This window comes from Somniosus microcephalus, chromosome 7 (genome assembly GCF_052327205.1).
Source record: "Somniosus microcephalus isolate GS21.2 chromosome 7, FLI_Smic_1.0, whole genome shotgun sequence".
NCBI classification, from domain to species: Eukaryota; Metazoa; Chordata; class Chondrichthyes; order Squaliformes; family Somniosidae; genus Somniosus; species Somniosus microcephalus.
The window spans coordinates 258,558,597-258,580,440 of NC_140993.1; the positions used below are offsets into that span (position 1 = coordinate 258,558,597).

Consider the following 21,844-nt stretch of genomic DNA (forward strand, 5'->3'; position numbering starts at 1 on the left):
GAGGCCAACTGCAATACCACCCGAGATCAGCTAACTCAACACAAATAACAAAACTGAACCTGGACCCTTCCCGGCATGATTCCACTGCATACTGCCTTAACCAGTTAAGCCATCAGGGGGGGCGGGAAAAGCTTATTTTATCTTTTGAGTATTTGATATTGATACCATTGTTTTTATGATGTTATTTAAATAAGCTTGCTGTTGGATGTAATTTGAGGGCCTTTCGCGTTTTGAAACCTTTGAAGGGGCAGAAATAAGTATACAGGAAACTCTCATTTAAACGGCACCTAAATATCCGGAATTCTCTATTAACCGGCAAAATTCATACTCCGAAAACAACACCTCAATAACCGGCAATGTTGCCGAGTCCGAGTCTCCCGCGGTGGCCGAGTTAGTCAGTGGGGGTAGTTCTCCAAACTGCCACTACTCGGCTTCTTGGCGCTGTCGGAAGTTGGAACACCTCAATACCCCGTAACAGGAGTCTGACTCTCCCGCGCAGCCGGTAGTCTCTTCTGTAGTCTCTTCTGATCCGCCATTTTACAGGTGTACTGTGCGTCTCCCACACTGCTGGTAGTCGTTGCATTGCATTACCCTCAACTGGCAGTACTGTACTTAATCAAGCATCTTCCACCATCCATTTAACACAACATTCTGTAGGTGAGTACCCAATTACTGTATACTGCACATTTCTTGATTTTTTTATTTTTCTTTGTTAAAAATAGCCTCGGTAGATAACCCTCTTCGTCATCTGGAATTTTTGATCAACCGGCAACACGCCGGTCCTGTCGGTGCCGGATACCAAAGAGTTTCCTGTACTTACCTTGTCATTTTCCTCATGCTCCCGCAGGTGGCGCTGTAACTGATTGTACTTGGGAAACGTTTGGAAACAAATACCACATTTATGAGCACCTCGACACTGAGTGTCCTGGGGCTCGAGAAACCCATTTGCATTGTCGGCATTCCGTTCAAGCAAGTTATCTGTAAAAGTAAAGCAAAAAAAGTGTTAACAAGATGCAGCCACAGTATTAATGTATAAAAAGCAAAATATTGTGGAGGCTGGAAATCCATATATATGTTTTTTTTTAAAGTATTCACGTAATGTGCTTATTTGAAGTCATGTCAGTAACAGACTATGAATCATAGGCTGAATAACTGTTCTAAACTAAAATAACACTGTTTCTCTCTCCTCGATGCTGCCTGTCCTGCTGAGTGTTTCCAGCACTTCCTGTTGTTATTTCAGATTTCCAGCATCCGCAGTATTTTGCTATTGTTCTAAACTAAACTAAGGTATACCCAGAGTTACTGATCAAACGCTATACCTAACCCAGTTTTCAAACTGTAAAGAAAACCTTTTTTTCAATCCACTTTTTTCTGTTTTCTTCCTCGTCTCTTGAAGACATGCATTACTCATTTACAAGCCTAAACAGTCAAGTCAGCAGGCTACTCCACCACAGGGGTTTGGGCCATCACAGCCCCAATATCATCTTGCCTGACTTCTACGTGTGTACTTTCAGCAGGGGTTGCTAGATAGCAGTTAGGAGCTGGAACTCTGAGCTAACCCAGAGTGCTGAGACCAATTGTGGCGCTTACTTCTACCATGATTGAGACGAGCTTGCTCAACACAAGGAGTTAGTGATCTGTACGGTTCAACTACTCCATGTCCTTAACCAGCTAAGCTGTAATCAACTGTTAGTCTATAAAGATCCACTGCACTAACTGGTTTCGGCTTACTCTGGGCACCACACTTTAGGAAGGATGTGAAGGCTTTGGAGAGAGTACAGAGGAGATTTACTAGAATGGCTCCAGGGATTAGGGATTAGAGTTACGTGGATAGACTGGAGAAGCTGGGGTTGTTCTCCTTAGAGCAGAAAAAGCTAAGAGGAGATTTAATAGAGGTGTTTAAAATCATGAAGTGTATAGATAGAGGAAATAAAGAGAACCTGTTTCCAGTGGCTGCAGGGTCGATAACCAGAGGGCACAGATTTAAGGTGATTGGCAAAAGAACCAGAGGCGACATGAGGAAAAACTTTTTTATGTAACGAGTGGTTAGGATTTGGAATGCGCTGCCTGATAGGGCGGTGGATACAGATTCAATAGTAGCCTTCAAAAAGGGAATTGGATAAATACTTGATAGAGAAAATTTTGCAGGGATATGGGGAAGGAACGGGACTAACTGGGTTGCTCTTCGAAAGAGCCGGCACAGACTCGATGGGCCGAATGGCCTCCTACTATTCTATGATTAATGCATGTACTAAAAAGATAAATGTTAATGATTTCATTGCCATACAAATCTCACTTTTAACAATATAACCATTGAAATAAGGGTTAAATAATATAACCCATCTGTCAATCTGAAGGTTTTGAGTATTTTACTGTAGATTCTGTACTGTGGTATTTTAATAATCAAACCACTGACAAAACAAATGTATTTTACAATTAAATCCAACTCACTTTTTACCTGAAGAGAGATTGTATTACAGACAGTTATAAATATATAGAAAGACATAGAAGTTAAAACATCGAAACAGGTCATTTGGCCCAACTAGTCCATATCATGGATGAGTCAATACTTCTTCCAATATTTGGAACACAAGGTTATTGTCTTTGGTCCCCATCATGAACTCCGTTCTCTTGCCACTGTCTCTATCCCCCTTCTTGGCCACTTGCTTAGGCTGAACCAGACCATGCGAAAACCTGGCACCTTGCTCGACTCAGCCCCTCCGTCGCTGGAACCCTCAGTCATGCTTTTGTTACTTCTGCTCTGTTCCTTCAATGTCTTCCTTGCTGGCTTGCAAATGCTTCACACTCCATAAACTCCCAATCTGTACAAAGCTCACTGCCCATGGCCCGCTGCTCACCAAGTCCACTCGCCCATCACCACCATCCGCGCCAACACACACTGGCTCCCTGTTCACCAACGCTTTAAATTTAAAATCTCATCCTTATCTTCAAGTCCCTCCACTGCCTCCCTTCACTCTGCCTCTGCAATTCCCTCTAGCCCTACATCCCCTCCAGCACCCTATGGTCTTCGGAATCCGGCCTTCTGTGCACCTCCAACCTCTCACAAAAGAAAGGTGTGCATTTATATAGCATCTTTCACGACTGGAGGACATCCTAAAGAAGCTTTCAGCCAATTAAGTATGTTGAAGTGTAATCACAGCAGCCGATTTGCGAATAACAAACTCCTATAAACAGCAATTAAATAAAAGACCAAGTCATCTGCTTTATGTGTTGGTTGAGGTATAAATATTGGCCCAAGACACTGGAGGAACTTCCCAAATAGTATCATGGGATATTTTAAGTTCATCCGAGAGGACAGACGGGGCCTCGGTTTAAGAAAGACGGCACCTCCGACAGTGCGGCACTCCCTCAGCACTGCACTGGGAGTATCAGCCTAGATTTTGTGCTCATGTCTCTGGAGTGGGGCTTGAACCCACGAACCTTCTGACTCAGAGCCACGAATGCTGCCAGTGAGCCCAGGCTGACACTTTCATCCAACCATTGGTGGCAGAGCCTTCAGCTGCCTTAGTGCTATTCTGGAACACCTTCTCTATATCCCTCCACCTCTCTACTTATCTCTTTCCCTTTAAAAACTTTCTCCAAACCTAACTTTTTAACCAAGGTCACCCATGCTAATCTCGCCCCAATGACTTGCCATCAGTTCCATTTATCTTTATTTCCTCCCCTCTCTATAACACCGTGGCACACTTTCTACATTAAAGATACCATATAAATACAAGTTACTGCTGTCAAGAGAAAAAAGAAAGATACTTTATAAAATGTAGCTTAAAATTTAATGAAGTCTTTAGCTTATTGTCTACGTAAACACAAGTTTGAATAGAATCCAGTTTATTTCATGCTGAAAAGGAAGCAAAAGGCAGTTGGTAAGAGAAATTTCCCTTCAGATTTGATAATATTTTAAGTACTTGAGGTCCAAGTACAAACTGTGCACAGGGATGCAGCAGGTGGGAAGAAGCAATCATTTGTTAGATTTGATCAAAGTCCCAAAGGCAAGAGCAAAAGGCCACAGGGACAGTCTCTCTGATGTACCTGTATTTTCAAAATTAATCCAATGTCTAATTAGAGGAGTGCAGCACAAATCATTCCAACAATTGTAGCTCCATTAGTCCATTCTTTAGAACACTGAACAAATAAAAAAGGGCAACTGTGGGCTTTAAATACACTCGCAACAGCAATCTCCAAATTAAATTGCAGCAGTACATCATCACACGAACACTCAGCTCAACAGGTTATCTGCAGTCTAATAGCACGTCTGATGTAATATTTGCTCATCGTTAAATGAATCAACACTTGAGTTTGCAGTCCGTCCGACCAAATTTCAATAACGTGGTGGTTTCACCATCAAACCTTTGAGAGTTTGGATTTTCCCAGTCCTCAATCCTGACATCATTCCCCTATTTGCCCATCATTTATGAGGTATTATATTGCTGAGTAATTTGGCTCTTCATCTTCCTACAGTTAAGGAGGTGTGTGTCTTTCTTCACCACCAGAGCAAACCTGCCACGCGTCACTTATGTTGCGATGACTGCACGCTCAGGACAATTTTATGATGTATTGATGCATTTGACTCACTTTAGATCAAGTGTGTGAGCGCATTTCATTTTAAAATGTTTGCACAATCAATTTGGATTTTTTACGATACAAAAAAGCCGTAATAGACTATTCGCCCCAATACAAAACTATTCTTCCTAAAAAGCCATTTAGTATTTAAACTAATGAAGCACTTCTGTCACTTGTTAAAATTTATTCTAAAAATACCGGTTAGAAATTTACAGACACATCCTCTGCAGATATAAATCATGCTTTCAGAAAGTCAAGAGCTCAATAGAAATGACCTAATAAATTTTTTTTTAACACAACCCAGTACTGTACAGGAATGTGTGTCAAGGATCATTTTGCAGCAGAGTTCTGCAATCAGCCGTGCCTGCAATGTACAGGATTCAAATAACCATGCTGCCCCCTGAAGTCTATTGAAGGAAAGGGTATGGCGTGTATCAGGTTTGTCCCATTGACCCCTGCAGACAAGAGATTCCCATTCTCAATGATTAAGCAGCATCCCAAAAGAATTGTGCTGTGCTGTGCCAAAACAACAGTGCTTTGCAACTGAGGCTGTGCACAAACAGTAGAAACAGAGTTAACGTTTCAGGTCGAAGACCCTTCGTCAGAACTGACGAAAGGTCTTCGACCAGGAACGTTAACTCTGTCTCTCTCTCCACGGATGTTGCCTGGCCTGCTGAGTTTTCCCAGCGTTTTCTGTTGTTATTTCGGATTTCCAGCATCCGCAGTATTTTGCGATCACAAACAATAGAATACAAGTTCAAGCCCATCATTTCTTGCATGGCATTTCCCAATGTCAGCTGCACTGTCTTACAGAGGCACCAAATGAGGACCCGATACAGATAGGCACCGACAAGCCTATAGGAATGTTAGCCTTTCTGGGTAGTGGAGATGTGTGGCAAGGCAGACCTTAGAAAGACGAGATAACTTCCCCGCCCCCCCCCCCCCAATAATAAATATAGATCTGTTAGGGTTTTATTCATTACCAACATCACTAAAACAGGTGATCTGGTCATTATCACATGTCTGTGGGAGCTTGCTGTGTGCAAATTGGCTGCTACATTTCCTACTTTATTTACAACAGTGACTACACTTCAAAAGTATTTCATAGGCTGTAAAGCGCTTTGGGATGTCCCGAGGTCGTGAAAGGCGCTATATAATTGCAAGTCGTTAAGTTTCTTTCTAAATGTTGTATGTGCTCCAGCAGCACACCAATGGAATATAGGCTGGTTTAATAGGTTGAAGGGAAACTACATGCTGAGCACAGACATGGAAATGTCGTCAAGACGGTGCAGTAAGGTGGTACTTCAAGGGGTCTCTTCCGCCGGGTGGTATAAAGCCCCAGTATCTGTACAACTGCACTTTAGCCTGAAGCTAAATTATAATTAACCGCTTACCACTCCACCTCTAAAAACTACACTTAGAATATAAGAGCATAAGAAATAGAAGCAGGAGTAGGCCATTTGGCCCCTCGAGCCTGCTCCGCCATTCAATAAGATCATGGCTGATCTTCTGCCTCAACTCCACTTTCCTGCACTATCCCCATATCCTTTGATTCCCTTAAATATTCAAAAATCTATCGATCTCTGTCTTGAATATATTCAACGACTGAGTCTCCACAGCCCTCTGGGGTAGAGAATTCCACAGGTTCACCACCCTCTGTGTGAAGAAATTTCTCCTCATCTCAGTCCTAAATGGCCGACCCCTTATTCTGAGACTGTGACCCCTGGTTCTAGACTCCCCAGCCAGGTGAAACATCCTCCCTGCATCTACCCTGTCAAGCCCTGTAAGAATTTTGTATGTTTCAATGAGATCACCTCTCATTCTTCTAAACTCTAGAGAATATAGGCCTAGTCTACTCAATCTCTCCTCATAGGACAATGCCCCCATCCCAGGAATCCGTCTGGTGAACCTTTGTTGCACTCCCTCTATGGTAAGTATATCCTTCCTTAGGTAAGGAGACCAAAACTGTACACAATACTCCAGGTGTGGTCTCACCAGGGCCCTATATAATTGCAGTAAGATGTCTTTACTCTTTTACTCAAATCCTCTTGTAATAAAGGCCAACATACTATTTGCTTTCCTAATTGCTTGCTGTACCTGCATGTTAACTTTCAGTGATTCGTGTACAAGGACACCCAGGTCCCTCTGAACACCAACATTTCCCAATCTCTCACCATTTAAAAATACTCTGCTTTTCTATTTTTCCTACCAAAGTGGATAACGTCACATTGCTCCACATTATATTCCATTGCCATGTTCTTGCCCACTCACTTAGCCTGTCTATATCCCCTTGAAGCCTCTTTGCATCCTCCTCACAACTTACATTCCCACCTAGCTTTGTATCATCAGCTAACTTGGATATATTACATTTGGTCCCCCCATCCAAATCATTGCTAGTATATTATCCCCAATCCCATGATTATTAAATACAATTAGGGCTCATGGGATTGGGGATAATATACTAGCATGGATTGAGGATTGGTTAACGGACAGAAAACAGAGAGTAAGAATAAATGGGTCATTTTCGGATTGGCAGGCTGTAACTAGTGGGGTACCACAAGGATCAGTGCTTGGGCCTCAGCTATTCACTCTGCCCAATCCTATTATTATTTTCTATGTGCCCTGCATGGCCTCCATAGAGAGAAAGACAGGGCCATCAGCGAACAACAAACTGCGCACCCAGACAGAGCTTTTATCGTCGCGGGGGACTTGATGCGCTATCAATTACTCATAAAAGACTGAGAGTTAAGAGAGTAACTAAAGGCTTTTATTAACAAAAGAATGAAGGTCTGCCTCGAGTGGTCGACCGGTCCAGAAATACAAAGGGCTGGGGAGCAGTCACCTTTATACTAGGACTTGTGGGAGGAGTCAGCCGAGGCATGTACACAGTGGAATACAAACAGTGGTTTACCACATTCACCCCTTGTTTAAAATAGAGTCCGGCGGGGTGAAGTGTATTAAAAGTTAGTGTATTGGAGTCTCTCCGGAGGTCTTGTCTGCCGCTGTGATCGGCGTGGCGACGGCAGGGGTAGTGGAGCTTCCGGTGTCGAGTCCAGCGTGGGCTGTGGCACAGGCGTGCCGTCCTCGTAGATGTCGAGCGGGTCGCGGGGCCCAGGCCTGCCGTCTGCTGGGGCTGGATATCGGATCGTGGGGGGGGGGGGGGGTGGGTGGTAGTGAGTTACTGCGGCCCCCGAGGGTGCAAGGTCTCTTATGGAGACTGTGTCCTCCCGCCCGTCCGGGTATGCAATGTAAGCATACTGGGGGTTGGCGTGGAGGAGGTCGACCCTCTCGACCAGGGCGTCCGTTTTATGGGTCCTCACGTGCCTTCTCAGTAGGACCGGCCCTGGGGACGTCAGCCATGGCGGTAGCGGTGTCCCCGATGTGGACTTCTTGGGAAGACAAACATTTTCTCATGAGGGGTGGCGTAAGTGGCAGTGCAGAGCAGTGACCGAATAGAGTGGAGCGCATCGGGGAGCACATCCTGCCAGCGGGAGGTTGGAAGGCCCCTAGACTTTAAGGCTAGCAGGACGGCCTTCCAAACTGTCGCATTTTCTCTTTCCACCTGTCCGTTCCCCCGGGGGTTGTAACTGGTGGTCCTGCTTGTGGCAATACCCCTAGTTAGCAGGTACTGATGGAGTTCGTCGCTCATAAACGATGAGCCCCGGTCGCTATGGATATAGCTGGGGAAACCGAACAGGGTGAAGAGGTCGTTCAGACATTTAATGACCGTGGCACTGGTCATGTCCGGGCAGGTGATGGCGAACGGGAAACGGGAGTACTCATCAATAATATTGAGGAAGTACACATTGCGGTCGGAGGAGGGGAGAGGCCCTTTAAAATCGACGCTCAGGCGCTCGAAGGGGCGAGTGGCTTTTATCAGGTGGGCCCTGTCTGGTCTATAAAAGTGCGGTTTGCACTCAGCGCAGACTTGGCAGTTCCTGGTCATGGTCCTGACCTCTTCAATAGAGTAAGGCAGGTTGCGGGCCTTGATGAAGTGGAAGAACCTGGTGACCCCCGGGTGGCAGAGGTCATTGTGGAGGGCCCGCAGTCTATCGATCTGCGCGCTGGCGCAGGTGCCACGCGATAGCGCAGGTGCCACGCGATAGCGCATCCGGGGGTTCATTGAGCTTCCCGGGCCGGTACAAGATCTCGTAATTGTAGGTGGAAAGTTCGATTCTCCACCTCAAGATCTTGTCATTTTTGATTTTGCCCCTCTGCTTGTTGTTAAACATGAAAGCAACTGAACGTTGGTCAGTGAGCAGGGTAAATCGTTTTCCGGCCAGGTAGTGCCTCCAATGACGCACAGCCTCCACAATCGCCTGGGCCTCCTTCTCAACAGCGGAGTGCCTGGTCTCCGGGCCTTGGAGGGTTCGTGAAAAGAAGGCCACGGGTCTCCCCGCCTGATTGAGGGTAGCGGCCAGGGCAAAGTCGGACGCGTCGCTTTCCACCTGGAAGGGGATGGATTCGTCCACTGCGTGCATGGTGGCTTTGGCAATGTCTTCCTTGATACGGTGGAAGGCTAAGCGGGCCTCTGCCGTCAAGGGAAAAGAGGTGGACTTGATCAGCGGATGGGCCTTGTCCGCATAGTAGGGGACCCACTGGGCATAATAGGAGAAAAACCCTAGGCACCTCTTCAGGGCCTTGAGGCAGTGGGGCAGTGGGAGTTCCATAAGGGGACGCATCCGGTCGGGGTCGGGGCCGATGACTCCGTGTTCCACAACACAGCCAAGGATGGCGAGGCGGTTTGTGCGGAATATGCACTTCTTGTTATATGTCAGGTTCAGGAGTTGGGCGGTGCGGAGGAATTTTTCGAGGTTTGCGTCATGGTCCTGCAAGTCACGGCCGCAGATGGTCACATTGTCCAGATATGGGAAAGTGGCCTGCAACGCATTTTGATCTACCATCCGGTCCATCTCCCTTCGGAAGACGGAGACCCCGTTGGTGACGCCAAAGGGAACCCTAAGGAAGTGGTAGAGGCGGCCGTTTGCCTCAAAGGCAGTATACTGGCAGTCCTCAGGGCGGATAGGGAGCTGGTGGTACGCTGATTTCAGGTCAATGGTCGAGAAGACGCGGTACTGCGCGATCTGGTTGACCATATCAGCTATGCGGGGGAGTGGGTAGGCGTCCAGCAGGGTGTAGCGATTTATTGTCTGGCTGTAGTCGATGACCAGGCGCTGCTTCTCGCCGGTCTTAACGACCACAACCTGGGCTCGCCAGGGGCTGGTGCTGCCCTCAATAATCCCTTCCTTCAGGAGCCGCTCCACTTCGGTTTTAATGAAAACCCTGTCCCCGGCACTGTATCGCCTGCTCTTTGTGGCGATGGGCTTACAGTCGGGGGTGAGGTTAGCAAACAGTGGGGGGGGGGGGGGTGACTCTGAGTGTGGAGAGGTTGCACCTGGTGCGCGGCGGGCAATTTGGGAGCTGCTGGCTGCGGACTGTGAGTGGGGGTAGGGGTCCACCGTACGCCATCGTAACACTTTTAAGGTGGCACTGAAAATCTAACCCCAGCAGGACGGCAGCGCAGAGGTCGGGCAGGACCAGAAGTTTAAAATGATCGTACACGGTCCCGTCTACTACAAGTGTCACTACGCAGTAGCCGCCGATGTCCGCCGACTGGGACTTGGAGGTCATAGAAATCCGCTGGTGCGCAGGCAGGACTAGGAGAGAGCAACGCCGCACCGTGTCAGGGTGGATGAAGCTCTCCGTGCTCCCAGAGTCAAAAAGGCAGATTGTATCGTGGCCATTTACCTTAATGTCCATTGTGGAACTGGCCAGCTGGTGCGGTCTCGCTTGGTCCAGTGTAACGGATGCCAGCGTAGGGGTCGGTGTGTCGCTGCGGGTATCAGATGAGGCGGTGTTGGGGGCCTGCTGCGTTCCGGCTGTCGTCCAAGATGGCGGCGTCCATGATCCCCATGTGGCTGGAGGCGTCCAAAATGGCTGCTGTACCGGTGGTTCGCACATGGTCGGGGAGGCCCAAGATGGCGGCCCGCATGGCCCACACGCGGCGCTGCTGGGGTTCGGGGTGGCTTTGGCCCTGCAGACGTTAGCGTAGTGTCCCTTCTTCCCGCAGCCCGAGCAGATCGCGTTTTTCGCCGGGCAGCGCGCTCTGGGGTGTTTTGCCTGGCCACAGAAGTAGCATTTCTGGCCTTGGGGCACTGCTGTCTGGCCTTGGGACACTGCTGCGGTAGTTGGGCCGTTGCTGGGGTGTGGCTGGGGTGGCACGGCGCTATGAGGCGGTCCTACCGTGTCCCAGGCTGTCATTCCCCGCGGCGTCCACGGTGCAGAGGAGTAGGCATCCATGCCCCGGTAGGCTGCATCCAATGATAGTGCGAGTTCAGGGGCCTTGTTGAGGTCGAGGTCACTCTGCTCCAACAGTCGCTGTCGGGTGTAATTGGATCTGTGGCCCGCTACAAAAGCGTCCCGGATAAGTTCCTCTGTGTACACGGCGGCCTTTACATCCTTACAACCACAGGCCCGGCCAAGCACAGACAGTGCCTGAAGGTATTCCACGGTCGATTCCCCAGGTTGTTGTTTACGACTCCCCAAAAGGTGCCTGGCGTACACTTCGTTCACTGGGCGCGTGTACTGGTCCTTGAGGAGCTTGATAGCGTCCGCGTACGAGGTCGCGTCTTGGATGACCGAGTACACTCGGTGGTTCACTTTGGAGGTCAGGACATCCAGTTTGTCCTCGTCCGATTTGATTGCTGCGGAGGCGGTCAGGAATTTTTTGAAACACTTAAGCCAGTGAGTAAACTTGGTGGATGAGTCCGTCTCCCGATGATCTAAGTCCAGGCATGCTGGTGTGAGGATCTTCTCCATTATAAAAATTTTGTTAATAAAATTGATGCGCTATCAATTACTCATAAAAGACTGAGAGCTAAGAGAGTAACTAAAGGCTTTTATTAACAAAAGAATGAAGGTCTGCCTCGAGTGGTCGACCGGTCCAGAAATACAAAGGGCTGGGGAGCAGTCACCTTTATACTAGGACTTGTGGGAGGAGTCAGCCGAGGCATGTCCAGGCATGTACACAGTGGAATACAAACAGTGGTTTACCACAGGACTTCAATCACATAAACCTAAAAACTGTACTACCGAAATTCCACCAGAATGTTTCCTGCCCCACAAGAGGGGAGAACACACTGGATCAAGTCGACACGAGCATTGTAGACGCTTATAAGGCCATTCCCTGCCCCCACCTTGGGAAGTCTGACCACCTCTCCCTGTTTCTAGCCCCGGCATACAAACCGCTCATCAAAAGAGTGAGAACATCAGTTAGATCAGTGAAAGTATGGCCAGAGGGGGCAGTTTCGGAGCTTCAGGATTGCTTCGAACGCACTGATTGGGGCATGTTTGCCCATAATGACATCGAGGAATACGCATCCACAGTGCTATTCTACATTAACAGTTGCGTCGAGGTCGTCACAACCCATAAAAATATCAGGACATACCCCAACCAGAAACCCTGGATGAACAGAGAGGTCCGCTTGCTGTTGAAAGCACGCGACGCAGCATTTAAATCTGGCGACGCGGCGGCTTACAGTGCAGCTAGGACCAACCTAAAAAAGGGTATCAGGACTGCCAAAAGGAAACAGACACTGCGGATAGAGGATCATTTCCACAACAACTCGGACCCCCGGCGCATGTGGCAAGGCATCCAGTCCATCACCGACTACAATAGCAAAAACACCAGCCCTCCGGTTAGCGATGCCTCCCTTCCGGAGGAGCTTAACAACTTCTACGCTCGCTTCGACAGGGACAACAGGGAGCCGGCTACCAAAGCCTTGCCACCCCCGGAAGACCAGGTGCTCACTCTGTCGACCTCCGACGTAAGGGGTGTTCTACGCGGAGTGAACACACGAAAGGCTGCTGGACCGGATAGCATCCCTGGACGGGTACTCAAGGAATGTGCTGATCAGCTGGCTGATGTCTTCACCGCCATCTTCAATCTGTCATTGGCCCAGGCAGTAGTCCCTACATGCTTCAAGACCGCTACCATTATTCCTGTGCCAAAACAAACGGCTGTGACGTGCCTGAACGACTATCGACCTGTTGCACTCACACCCATCATAATGAAGTGTTTCGAGAGACTGGTCCTGGCTCACATCAAAGCCAGTGTTCCCGCCTCTCTTGACCAACACCAGTTTGCCTGTCGTGCAAACAGATCAACGGAGGATGCAATCACAACTGCTCTACACTCTGCACTGAATCACTTAAGACGGTAAAGAGACCTACATCAGAATGCTGTTCATAGACTACAGCTCAGCATTCAACACTATCGTCCCCAACAAGCTGGCCACCAAACTCCACACTCTTGGCCTGAACACTTCCCTCTGCAACTGGACCCTGGACTTCCTAACAAACAGACCCCAGTCTGTCAAATTAGGTAACCACACCTCCCCCGACCCTGAACACGGGGGCCCCACAAGGAGGTGTGCTGAGCCCCCTCCTCTACTCCCTCTTCACCCACGACTGTGTGGCTGTTCATGGTTCCAACACCATCATCAAGTTTGCGGATGATACCACGGTAGTAGGCCAGATCACCAACAACGATGAGTCAGCCTACAGGGAGGAGGTCCAGCATCTCGTGAAGTGGTGCGCCGATAACAACCTGGCCCTTAACATCAAGAAAACCAAATAAATCATTGTGGACTTCAGGAAGTCTAAAGGCGGAAGTCACACCCCCATCCACATCAATGGGGCTGTGGTGGAAAGGGTGGACAGCTTTAAGTTCCTTGGAGTCCACATCACGGAAGACCTCTCCTGGTCCCTCAATACCTCCTCTCTGGTGAAGAAGGCCCAGCAGCGCCTATATTTCCTAAGGAGGCTGAAGAGATGTAAGCTGTCACCCCTGATCCTCTCTAACTTTTACCGCTGCACAATAGAGAGCATCCTGACGAACTGTATCACAGTATGATATGGCAGCTGTAGCTACTATGACCGGAAAGCCCTGCAGCGGGTAGTCAAAACTGCCCAACGCATTACCGGCACCCGGCTACCGACCATAGAGCACATATACCAGAAACGCTGTTTACGGAGGTCACGGTCCATCATCAAAGACCCTACCCACCCCAGCCACAGTCTGTTCGCCCTCCTGCCATCTGGGAGACGCTACAGATGCATTTGCACCCGTACGACCAGATTTAGGAACAGCTTCTTTCCCAGGGCTGTCATCCTACTGAACTCCACAAATAAACTCTAAAGCCTGCACATCTGCCAATGCACTTTATTAGGGTTATGTTTATGTTAATGTATTACAAGCCAAATGTATGTTGAATGTTTAAATGTCTTAATCTAAATGTACACTCTCGGGAGCCGCAAGCCTACATTTCGTTGTACTGCACTTGTGCACTAACAATGACAATAAAGTTGATTATTATTATTTCTATAGCGCCTTTCGCATCTTCAGGACACCCCAAAGCGCTTTACAGCCAATGAAACACATTTTTAAATTGTAGTCACTGTTTCAATGTAGGAAACACGGCAGTCAATTTGCGCACAGCAAATTCCCACAAACAGCAATGTGATAATGACCAGAGCATCTGTTTTAGTGATAAATATCGGCCAGGATACCAGGAGGAACTCCCCTACTCTTCTTCAAAATAGTGCTGTGGGATCTTTTACGTCCACTTGAGAGGGCAGATGGTTTTACGTCTCAGCTGAAAGACGGCACCTCTGACAGTGCAGCACTCCCTCAGTACTGCACTGGAATGTCAGCCTGGATTGTGTGCTCAACAACCTTCTGACAAATAAGCGAGAGTGCCAACATGGAGCCATGGCTAACCATGTGAGGAATAGCATTGTTGTCTGTGAAGGATGTACAGGAAATTTTGTGATATCCGGCAGCGACGGGACCGAGCTGTTGCCGATCTATCAAAACTGCCGGACATACAAAGTTAATGTTGAAGCATACGAAGGTTTTCATCTCCGTATCTGACAACAAACACTGTTGCTTAGCAACAGCTTCTAAAGACTCAGCTGCAGCTGCAAGCGTCTCTAGCTGAAGCTGTTGCTATAGCTACAGACCTTGCAGTGGCTGACTGGGGAAAAAACGAACGAGATCTAAAAAAACTTACAGAAAACGGCTCCTGATTTTTGCCGTTAGATCGAGTATTCCGGACATACAACCTCCGGATAAACCAAAGTTTCCTGTATTATCAAAAGATATAGGTGACACCAATTCACCTTGCTTGCTTCTCAATTCCACACTTTCCATATACTGTAGAAGCATAGTATCAGAATAAGGGGTCGGTCGTTTAAAACGGAGATGAGGAGGAATTTCTTCTCTCAGAGGGTTGCGAATCTTTGGAATTCTCTACCTCAAAGAGCTGTGGAGGCTGGGTCATTGAATATATTAAAGGTGGAGATAGAGAGATTTTCGAACGATAAGGGAGTCGAGGGTTATGGGGAGCGGGCAGGGAAGTGGAGTTGAGGCCAAGACCAGATCAGCCATGATCTTATTGAATGGCGGAGCAGGCTCGAGGGGCTGAATGACCTACTCCTGCTCCGATTTCATATGTTCTTATTTTATACCAAAGTTGTACAAAATTGAGGGAAAACTCTAGCTTAGGAGTCATAACATCAGCTGTCAGGATTGATCTGTCAAGCGTTGTCATGTACTATATTGTTAAATGTGTTTGGATTACTCAAAGTGTCAGCCATGGACTGGAAGATGCCCAAGAAGAATCCAAGGAATTGGTGGAATGACAATTAACCCTGGTTTGCTTCCCTGTATCTGGTGGATTGGTGAGTTCTCTCATTTTGACTTGAAAGACTATTTTAACATTTCTTTATGGGAATTTGTGTCTGATTTATGTTGCTGCATGGCTAGGAGCAGCCAACCCAGATGAAATGCACATACTATCTGGTCTAAGCCTCTTGGCAGCTATAGCTCATAGCTGTGTAAATATATAGAGACTGGGGGTAATTTTGACTTTGGGTGATAGTGTAAAGCAGGCACTATCGATTCAGCTGCCCGTTATACATCTCCCGCGATTTTCATTTCCACTGCCTGGTAGAGAAATAAATACTGGAAACTTTTGTTAATTCACCAGTTTCCTTTGACAGTACTGTCACATGGGCAAACCGAGGAATTTCTTTCGCCCATAAAAGTATTTCCACGAGTTCATTTCGCACATAAAAGTATTTCATCAAGGACCCAAATTTTTTTTTAACTACTGCTGAAGCATAATCTTGTATTGTTTTGAATGGATTCAGTCACCTGGCAAAAACTGCTGTGTTTTCTCTATCTTCTGATTAAATTTACTTCTTAATAAAACTGATTCGGAGCCTAAAATATAAGGTCTGTCAGTCAGGGGGGGTTATTGGCACTCTGCAACTTGCTATCACAGGTTACTTTGCATATAAAACCACTTTCAGTTCATAGTCTTTCAATAACCAGACCATCAAAATGAAATGCCTCCAGGCTCAAATTACATACATAGAATTTACAACACAGAAACAGGCCATTCGGCCCAACGCGTCTATGCTGGTGTTTATGCTCCACATGTGCCCCCTCCCACCTTACTTCAATCGCACCCTATCAGCAGATCCTTCTATTCCTTTCTCCCTCATGTGCTTATCTAGCTTCCCCTTAAATACATCTATACTATTCGCCCTAACTACTCCCTGTGGTAGCGAGTTCCACATTCTCACCACTCTCTGGGTAAAATTTTTTTCCTGGAATTCCCTATTGGATTTATTAGTGACCATCTTATATTTATAGCCCCTAGTTTTGGTCTCCCTCACAAGTGGGAACATCTTCTCTACATCTACCCCATCAAATCCCTTCATCATTTTAAAGACCTCTATCAGGTCACCTCAGTTTTTTTTTCTAAAGAGCCCCAGCCTCAAATGCAATATCTGATCATCCTCCCTCATTGTAAGAAGATATCCCTCCTATAGGACAGTAGGATCCTACCTCTAGTCAGTGCCATGATGTCCAAACACCATTATGTATGCAGCCAATAAGGGGTTACTAGTACAACCTTTAGGCTATCACTCCTACCTTTTGAATTACTCACGAGAACTAATGTAATATAGGAAACTCGGCAGCCAATTTGCGCACAGCAAGCTCCCACAAATAACAATGTGATAAATGACCAGATAATCTGTTTTAGTGGTCTTGGTTGAAGGATAAATATTGGCCAGGATGCTGGGGAGAACTCCCCTGCATGTCTTCAAAATAGTGCCATGGAATCTTTTACATCCACCTGTGAGGCAGGCAGGGCCTCAGTTTAACATCGCATCCGAAAGACGGCACCTCCGACAGTGCAGCGCTCCCTCAGTACTGCATTGGGAGTATCAGCCTAGATTAAGCTCTGTTTTAACCATCCTGAGGGATTATTGTCTGAAGGGTGTCCGGTGCAGACTGGGTTGTTTCAGCAATACCATCCCACGACCTGTGAGCTAAGTCAAAGAGAGTCTCATGCTACTTGACTGAATTACCTACTTGGAACGATTCTGTATAATCTGCCCTTGATTTACCTTGCTTATGGCTTTAGTCAGTGCCAGGGAACACCCATAGGCAAGGAGTCTAAAACAGTCACCACCAGTTGGTGCCAAAACCATCAAGTATTCAGCATAACTGAAGTCATTGAATCCATGTGGTGCTGTTATTTCTTCAGCGTCATTCGTGCCAATATGGACCCAGCGATGCCCAACTGGACACATGGGGAATGACTGAGTTTTTTGATCTGGTACTGAATCATACAGAAAACACATATGTTTACAAGTGCAGTTTGGGCAATTTGCAGCATCATGTTTGATAAGTAACAATGATTTTATACTTAAATTGTTAGTGCCAGCACTTGTAAAAGGACTCCTGCATACTCCTGCATTTTGCAAAGTATTTAAAGCCTTTGGCAGATGCTTGTGCAGACATACTGACTCAACTATAAAAGAGGTGCTTTATTTTTGATAGGAGCAATGCTCCTATCATATTACAGCCAGAGACACGCCTAGAGTAAAGTTCCAATTTGTGCTTTAGCACTAGTACGATAGCAAAATACTGCAGATGTTGGAAATCCGAAATAACAACAGAAAATGCTGGAAAAACTCAGCAAGTCAGGCAACATCCGTGGAGAGAAATTTGAGTTGACGTTTCGGGTTCTGAGCTGAAGAAGCCTAAATAGCTTTTCTTTATTCTGTATGTTTATCCTACATTACCACAGCATAGTATTGTTTTCTGGATGGATGCCTCAGGCTTCTGAGAACTCTAAAACATAAAACAAAAATCAAAGACAGACCACCTTAGAAAGAGAAGTATTTGATGTTCTATTGTGTGTCTAAAGTAACTGCTACTATGTGTGTGTGAGAGAGACAGAGACAGAAATTCATTACAAAAAATGTTGCTCTGCACTAACAAACAGTAAGTAAAAAAACATGCTAAGATAAGAAATGCAGGAATAAAAATATGGAACTGTCAAGATGCTGAAGACTTTGCAGATCTCCTGGAATTCCTGGACTGTGCTGTTTCACGGACCACAGAATTACATAGAATATACAGCACAGGAACAGGCTATTCGGTCCAACCAGTCCATGCCATGCATAGTTCAAAAACTTGTACCAAAAATAGTGCGCACGCGCACACAGGCATGATCCCCAAACAGACTAATTGCAGCACCAAGAGTATTACGCTGCAGGCATACTACAAAGGTTCCTTTGGATGAGGTCACCCAACGGTTTGCTTAAGGAATAACAACAGAAAACGCTGGAAAAACTCAGCAGGCCAGGCAGCATCCGTGGAGAGAGAAACAGAGTTAACATTTCAGGTCTGGGACCCTTCATCAGGTTTGCTTAAGGAAACTGGACAGTGCACAAGGTTCCATCACTGAGCCTCTCAAACACGATTATAAAAATAATAATCTAATCTTAGAACAAATAAAAGCAAATGAAAAGGATGGGTAAGTGTTGCCCCACATTTATTTTCTCCTTTAAGCCAGAAAACATTTAAAAGCACAGGGACTGTTTTGAAGTCTTAACAGAAGGATACGTGTATAATTAGGTGCCATTAAGATAAACACAATCTACAGGAAACTCTATTTTATCCGGCACCAACGGGACCGGCGTGGTGCCGGTTTATCAAAAAGTCCGGATTACAGAGAGGTATAGTAAAAGGTACGAGAGCCGCGTACACGGCCACACATCCAGGCGTCCCTCTTGCATAGCAACAGGTGCAGGAACCCCGGCCACAGATCCAGGCGTCCCTGTTGCATAGCAACAGATGCAGGAACCCTGGTTACACGGCCACAGATCCAGGAACGGCCACTAATATGAAGTAAAACTTACCTGAACCTACTCCTGCATTTTGCCGGTTAACAGAGGTTTCCGGTTATTTAGGTGCTGGTAAATCGAGAGTTTCCCGTACATCTTTTACAAGTAACTTTTGAAAGCTACTGTATTACAATATGCACTTGGCGTAAGTTAGCACTTGGCAACTTTTCATATTGGAATCACTGAAAAGCACATTTACTTTTTGGACATCAGAGGATGCTGCGAAGGAAAAAGGTACCAAAATGTGGCTTCCTCTATTTATACTGTGGCAAGAGATGGACATTGAATCTGGACTGCCAGTTGTGAAGACATTATTCCTTAAAGCTAGATATTACTGGAATTAACACTGATGAACTCAGGGGAAAAGTCTGCTTCACCCCTCATCATAAAATAGTAATTATGTTTATCCTTTTCTGAATCTGTCCTGTAATATAATGATTTTAAATACAAAAATTTTCATTTATATAGCGCCTTTAATGTAGAATATCATCCCAAGGTGCTTCACAGCAGCATAATCAAAAATTGACACCGAGCCGAAGGAGGGGATATTAGGAGTGATGACTAAAAGCTTGGTCAAAGAGGTGGCTTTTAAGGAGCGTCTTAAGGGGCAAGGGAGGAGAGTTTTTTTTTTTGGGGGGTGGGGGGGGGGGGGGGATGGAAGGGAGGAATTATAGTGCATAGAGCCTAAAAGGCCAAAGGCACATCCAACAAAGTGCCTTTCACGACCTCAGGACGTCCCAAAGTGCTTTACAGCCAATGAAGTACTTTTGAAGTGCAGTTGGAAACGCGGCAGCAAATTTGCACACAGCAAACTCCCATAAACAGCAGGCCAGATAATATTGAGCTAGAAATTGCAGTCAGAGGCGTCTCTCCGGAGTACACCTCTGGCCCGCGAATCATTTCCGCACCTACCTTAAGAGGTCCAGGCTGCGGAGAGTTCTGGCCTCGGGCCTCCAGCCGGATGTCTGGGTAAAGGCCCACGGATCCCAGGGATGCAGGCGGTTCGGAAGCGTCCCTCGGAACACGTGGGCCCGGTCCTCCAATCACAAAGGAGGATTCCATTGTAGTCATTTACGAAGGGAATCCCCTAATGACTTTGCAATGGAATCCCCAAATAATTTAACAATTTACACAATTCTAATAAATATAAATGTACTGAATTCCAATTTTATTCATAAGTCCCTTCGTTACACCAAATATAATAAAAAATTAATTTGATAAATAATTTTAAACATCTTAATCCAGGCCAATATTTGCATAAACTAATTTAAAGTGCATGTGCATCATTTTTGATTTATTAAGTGTTTATTTTAAGGCTTATATATACACACAACTTACACTGATGAAAGCAGTCCCTACGCCTGCTTTTATCAGCCATAAGAGTTTTGTGGGCAATTGTTGGACAAATAGCCCAACTTTGCGCTAGCGATACTGATTTTACAGTCGGTTCGTATGATCCGTCAAGGCATACCTTGATAGATCGCAAGTTCCAGGTTTCACACATGCCTTTCAGATGGATTACAACGGCGTACGCTATCACGGAGACCGCAATTTCTGCCCCAATCTGTTTTACTGATGGTGCTTGAGGAATAAATGTTGGTCAGGACACTGGGGAGAACTCCCCTGCTCTTCTTCAAATAGTGCCAGGGGGTCTTTTATGTCCACCCAAGGGGGCAGAAGGGGGCCTCGGTTTAATGTCTCATCTGAAAGAGCAACAAAGTTATACCACCCTGCCCCCACTCAGATTCAGCTGAAGCAAGCAACAGGGAGATTCATGAAAGCAGTCAGAAGCACGTGGAGGCTGGCTGGAGCTGAACAAGACAGCTTTAGAGTTGTAGGAAATTTCAAAACCGTCCAGGATTTGGTATTAGTCAGGTACTTCCCATCATGAGTCAAAATTGTGACTTTTCACCAACTCTTGGACCTACTTTGCATGCATGAAGTTTCAAGTACCTGCTCTGCAAAATTAGCTTTCCAGTATTTGTACATCTGCTGAACTTCATTTTAATGCTCCATTCACATCACTATAATGGCAACATGGAATTTTAAAAAAATCAAGTGTGAATCTGCTAGCACAAAACTGCTCTTAACTTGTTGACAAGAATTTTCATGGTGGGGGGGGGGCGGAATCAGCTCCGGATGTTTAGAGTTTAGTCCCAGAGTCCAGTATACATCCAGTCGTGCCATTTATATTTTACTGGCACTAGCCCAGCTCTTCCTCAGGTTAACAAATACATACGTCTAATAGGCCAGTTATACTACACGTTTTACTTCACCGCAAAGCTCTTTCAGCAGCTTAAAACGTGCAGCATAACTGAACCAACCCAGCCTCAGTTTGGGTATAAGCCTATCCAAAAGTAGTCAGTCTCACAATACTTGGGCTTTACAATCACAACTGGTGTGAAGCAAACTTGTCAAACTGCAAAGTGAAAATCCACTGGACCGCCTGCTAGGAGTAACAGCTGACATCTAAACTGAGTGGCAACTGATGATCTGCAGCTGATCAATTTTCTTATAAACAAAAGAGTCAATATATTAAAGTTAAATCTAGCATGCATACGTCACATACTACAGATGCAAAAGAAAAACCGCAATTGACCTGAAAACTGAAACCTGAACATTTACAATGTGCACAGTTCCTTGACCAAACAACAGTTCAACTGGTAAATGAGCACATGTTTGGGTCAATCAATCAATCAGTTGTTGTGGCCTTGCAGATATACAGGTCAACCGTAGCAGAATATATTGTGCATTCCATAACATGAAACTCCTGTTTTGATAAAATAGCATATTATCTGACTTACCATAGGCATATCAACCCATCACCCAACCTGGACTATACCCTCCTGCCATCTCTTACGACTGCCACTCTATTTCTCACCCCCCCCCCCCACCCCGCCCATAACCAGACCCCAAACCAAATGCTGCCTGCCACTACCACCCCTCCTCATCACAACCAGACCCCTTGCCGAGCATCTGTACCTTTCCCAGT

The 21,844-nt window shown here is 46.3% G+C and overlaps 1 protein-coding gene across 6 annotated transcripts in view; it reads right to left on the reverse strand.

Annotated features, from left to right (window-relative positions):
- The window catches only part of LOC147115252 (zinc finger protein 236), a 186,535-nt gene that overhangs the window by 145,626 nt on the left and 19,065 nt on the right, over nucleotides 1–21,844 (reverse strand). For all 6 annotated transcript variants that reach the window (XM_085993641.1, XM_085993640.1, XM_085993642.1 and 3 more), the window contains exon 2: nucleotides 821–978. In XM_085993641.1, coding sequence (XP_085849767.1) covers nucleotides 821–978 — 158 coding nt within the window. The remainder of the gene's footprint in view (nucleotides 1–820; nucleotides 979–21,844) is intronic.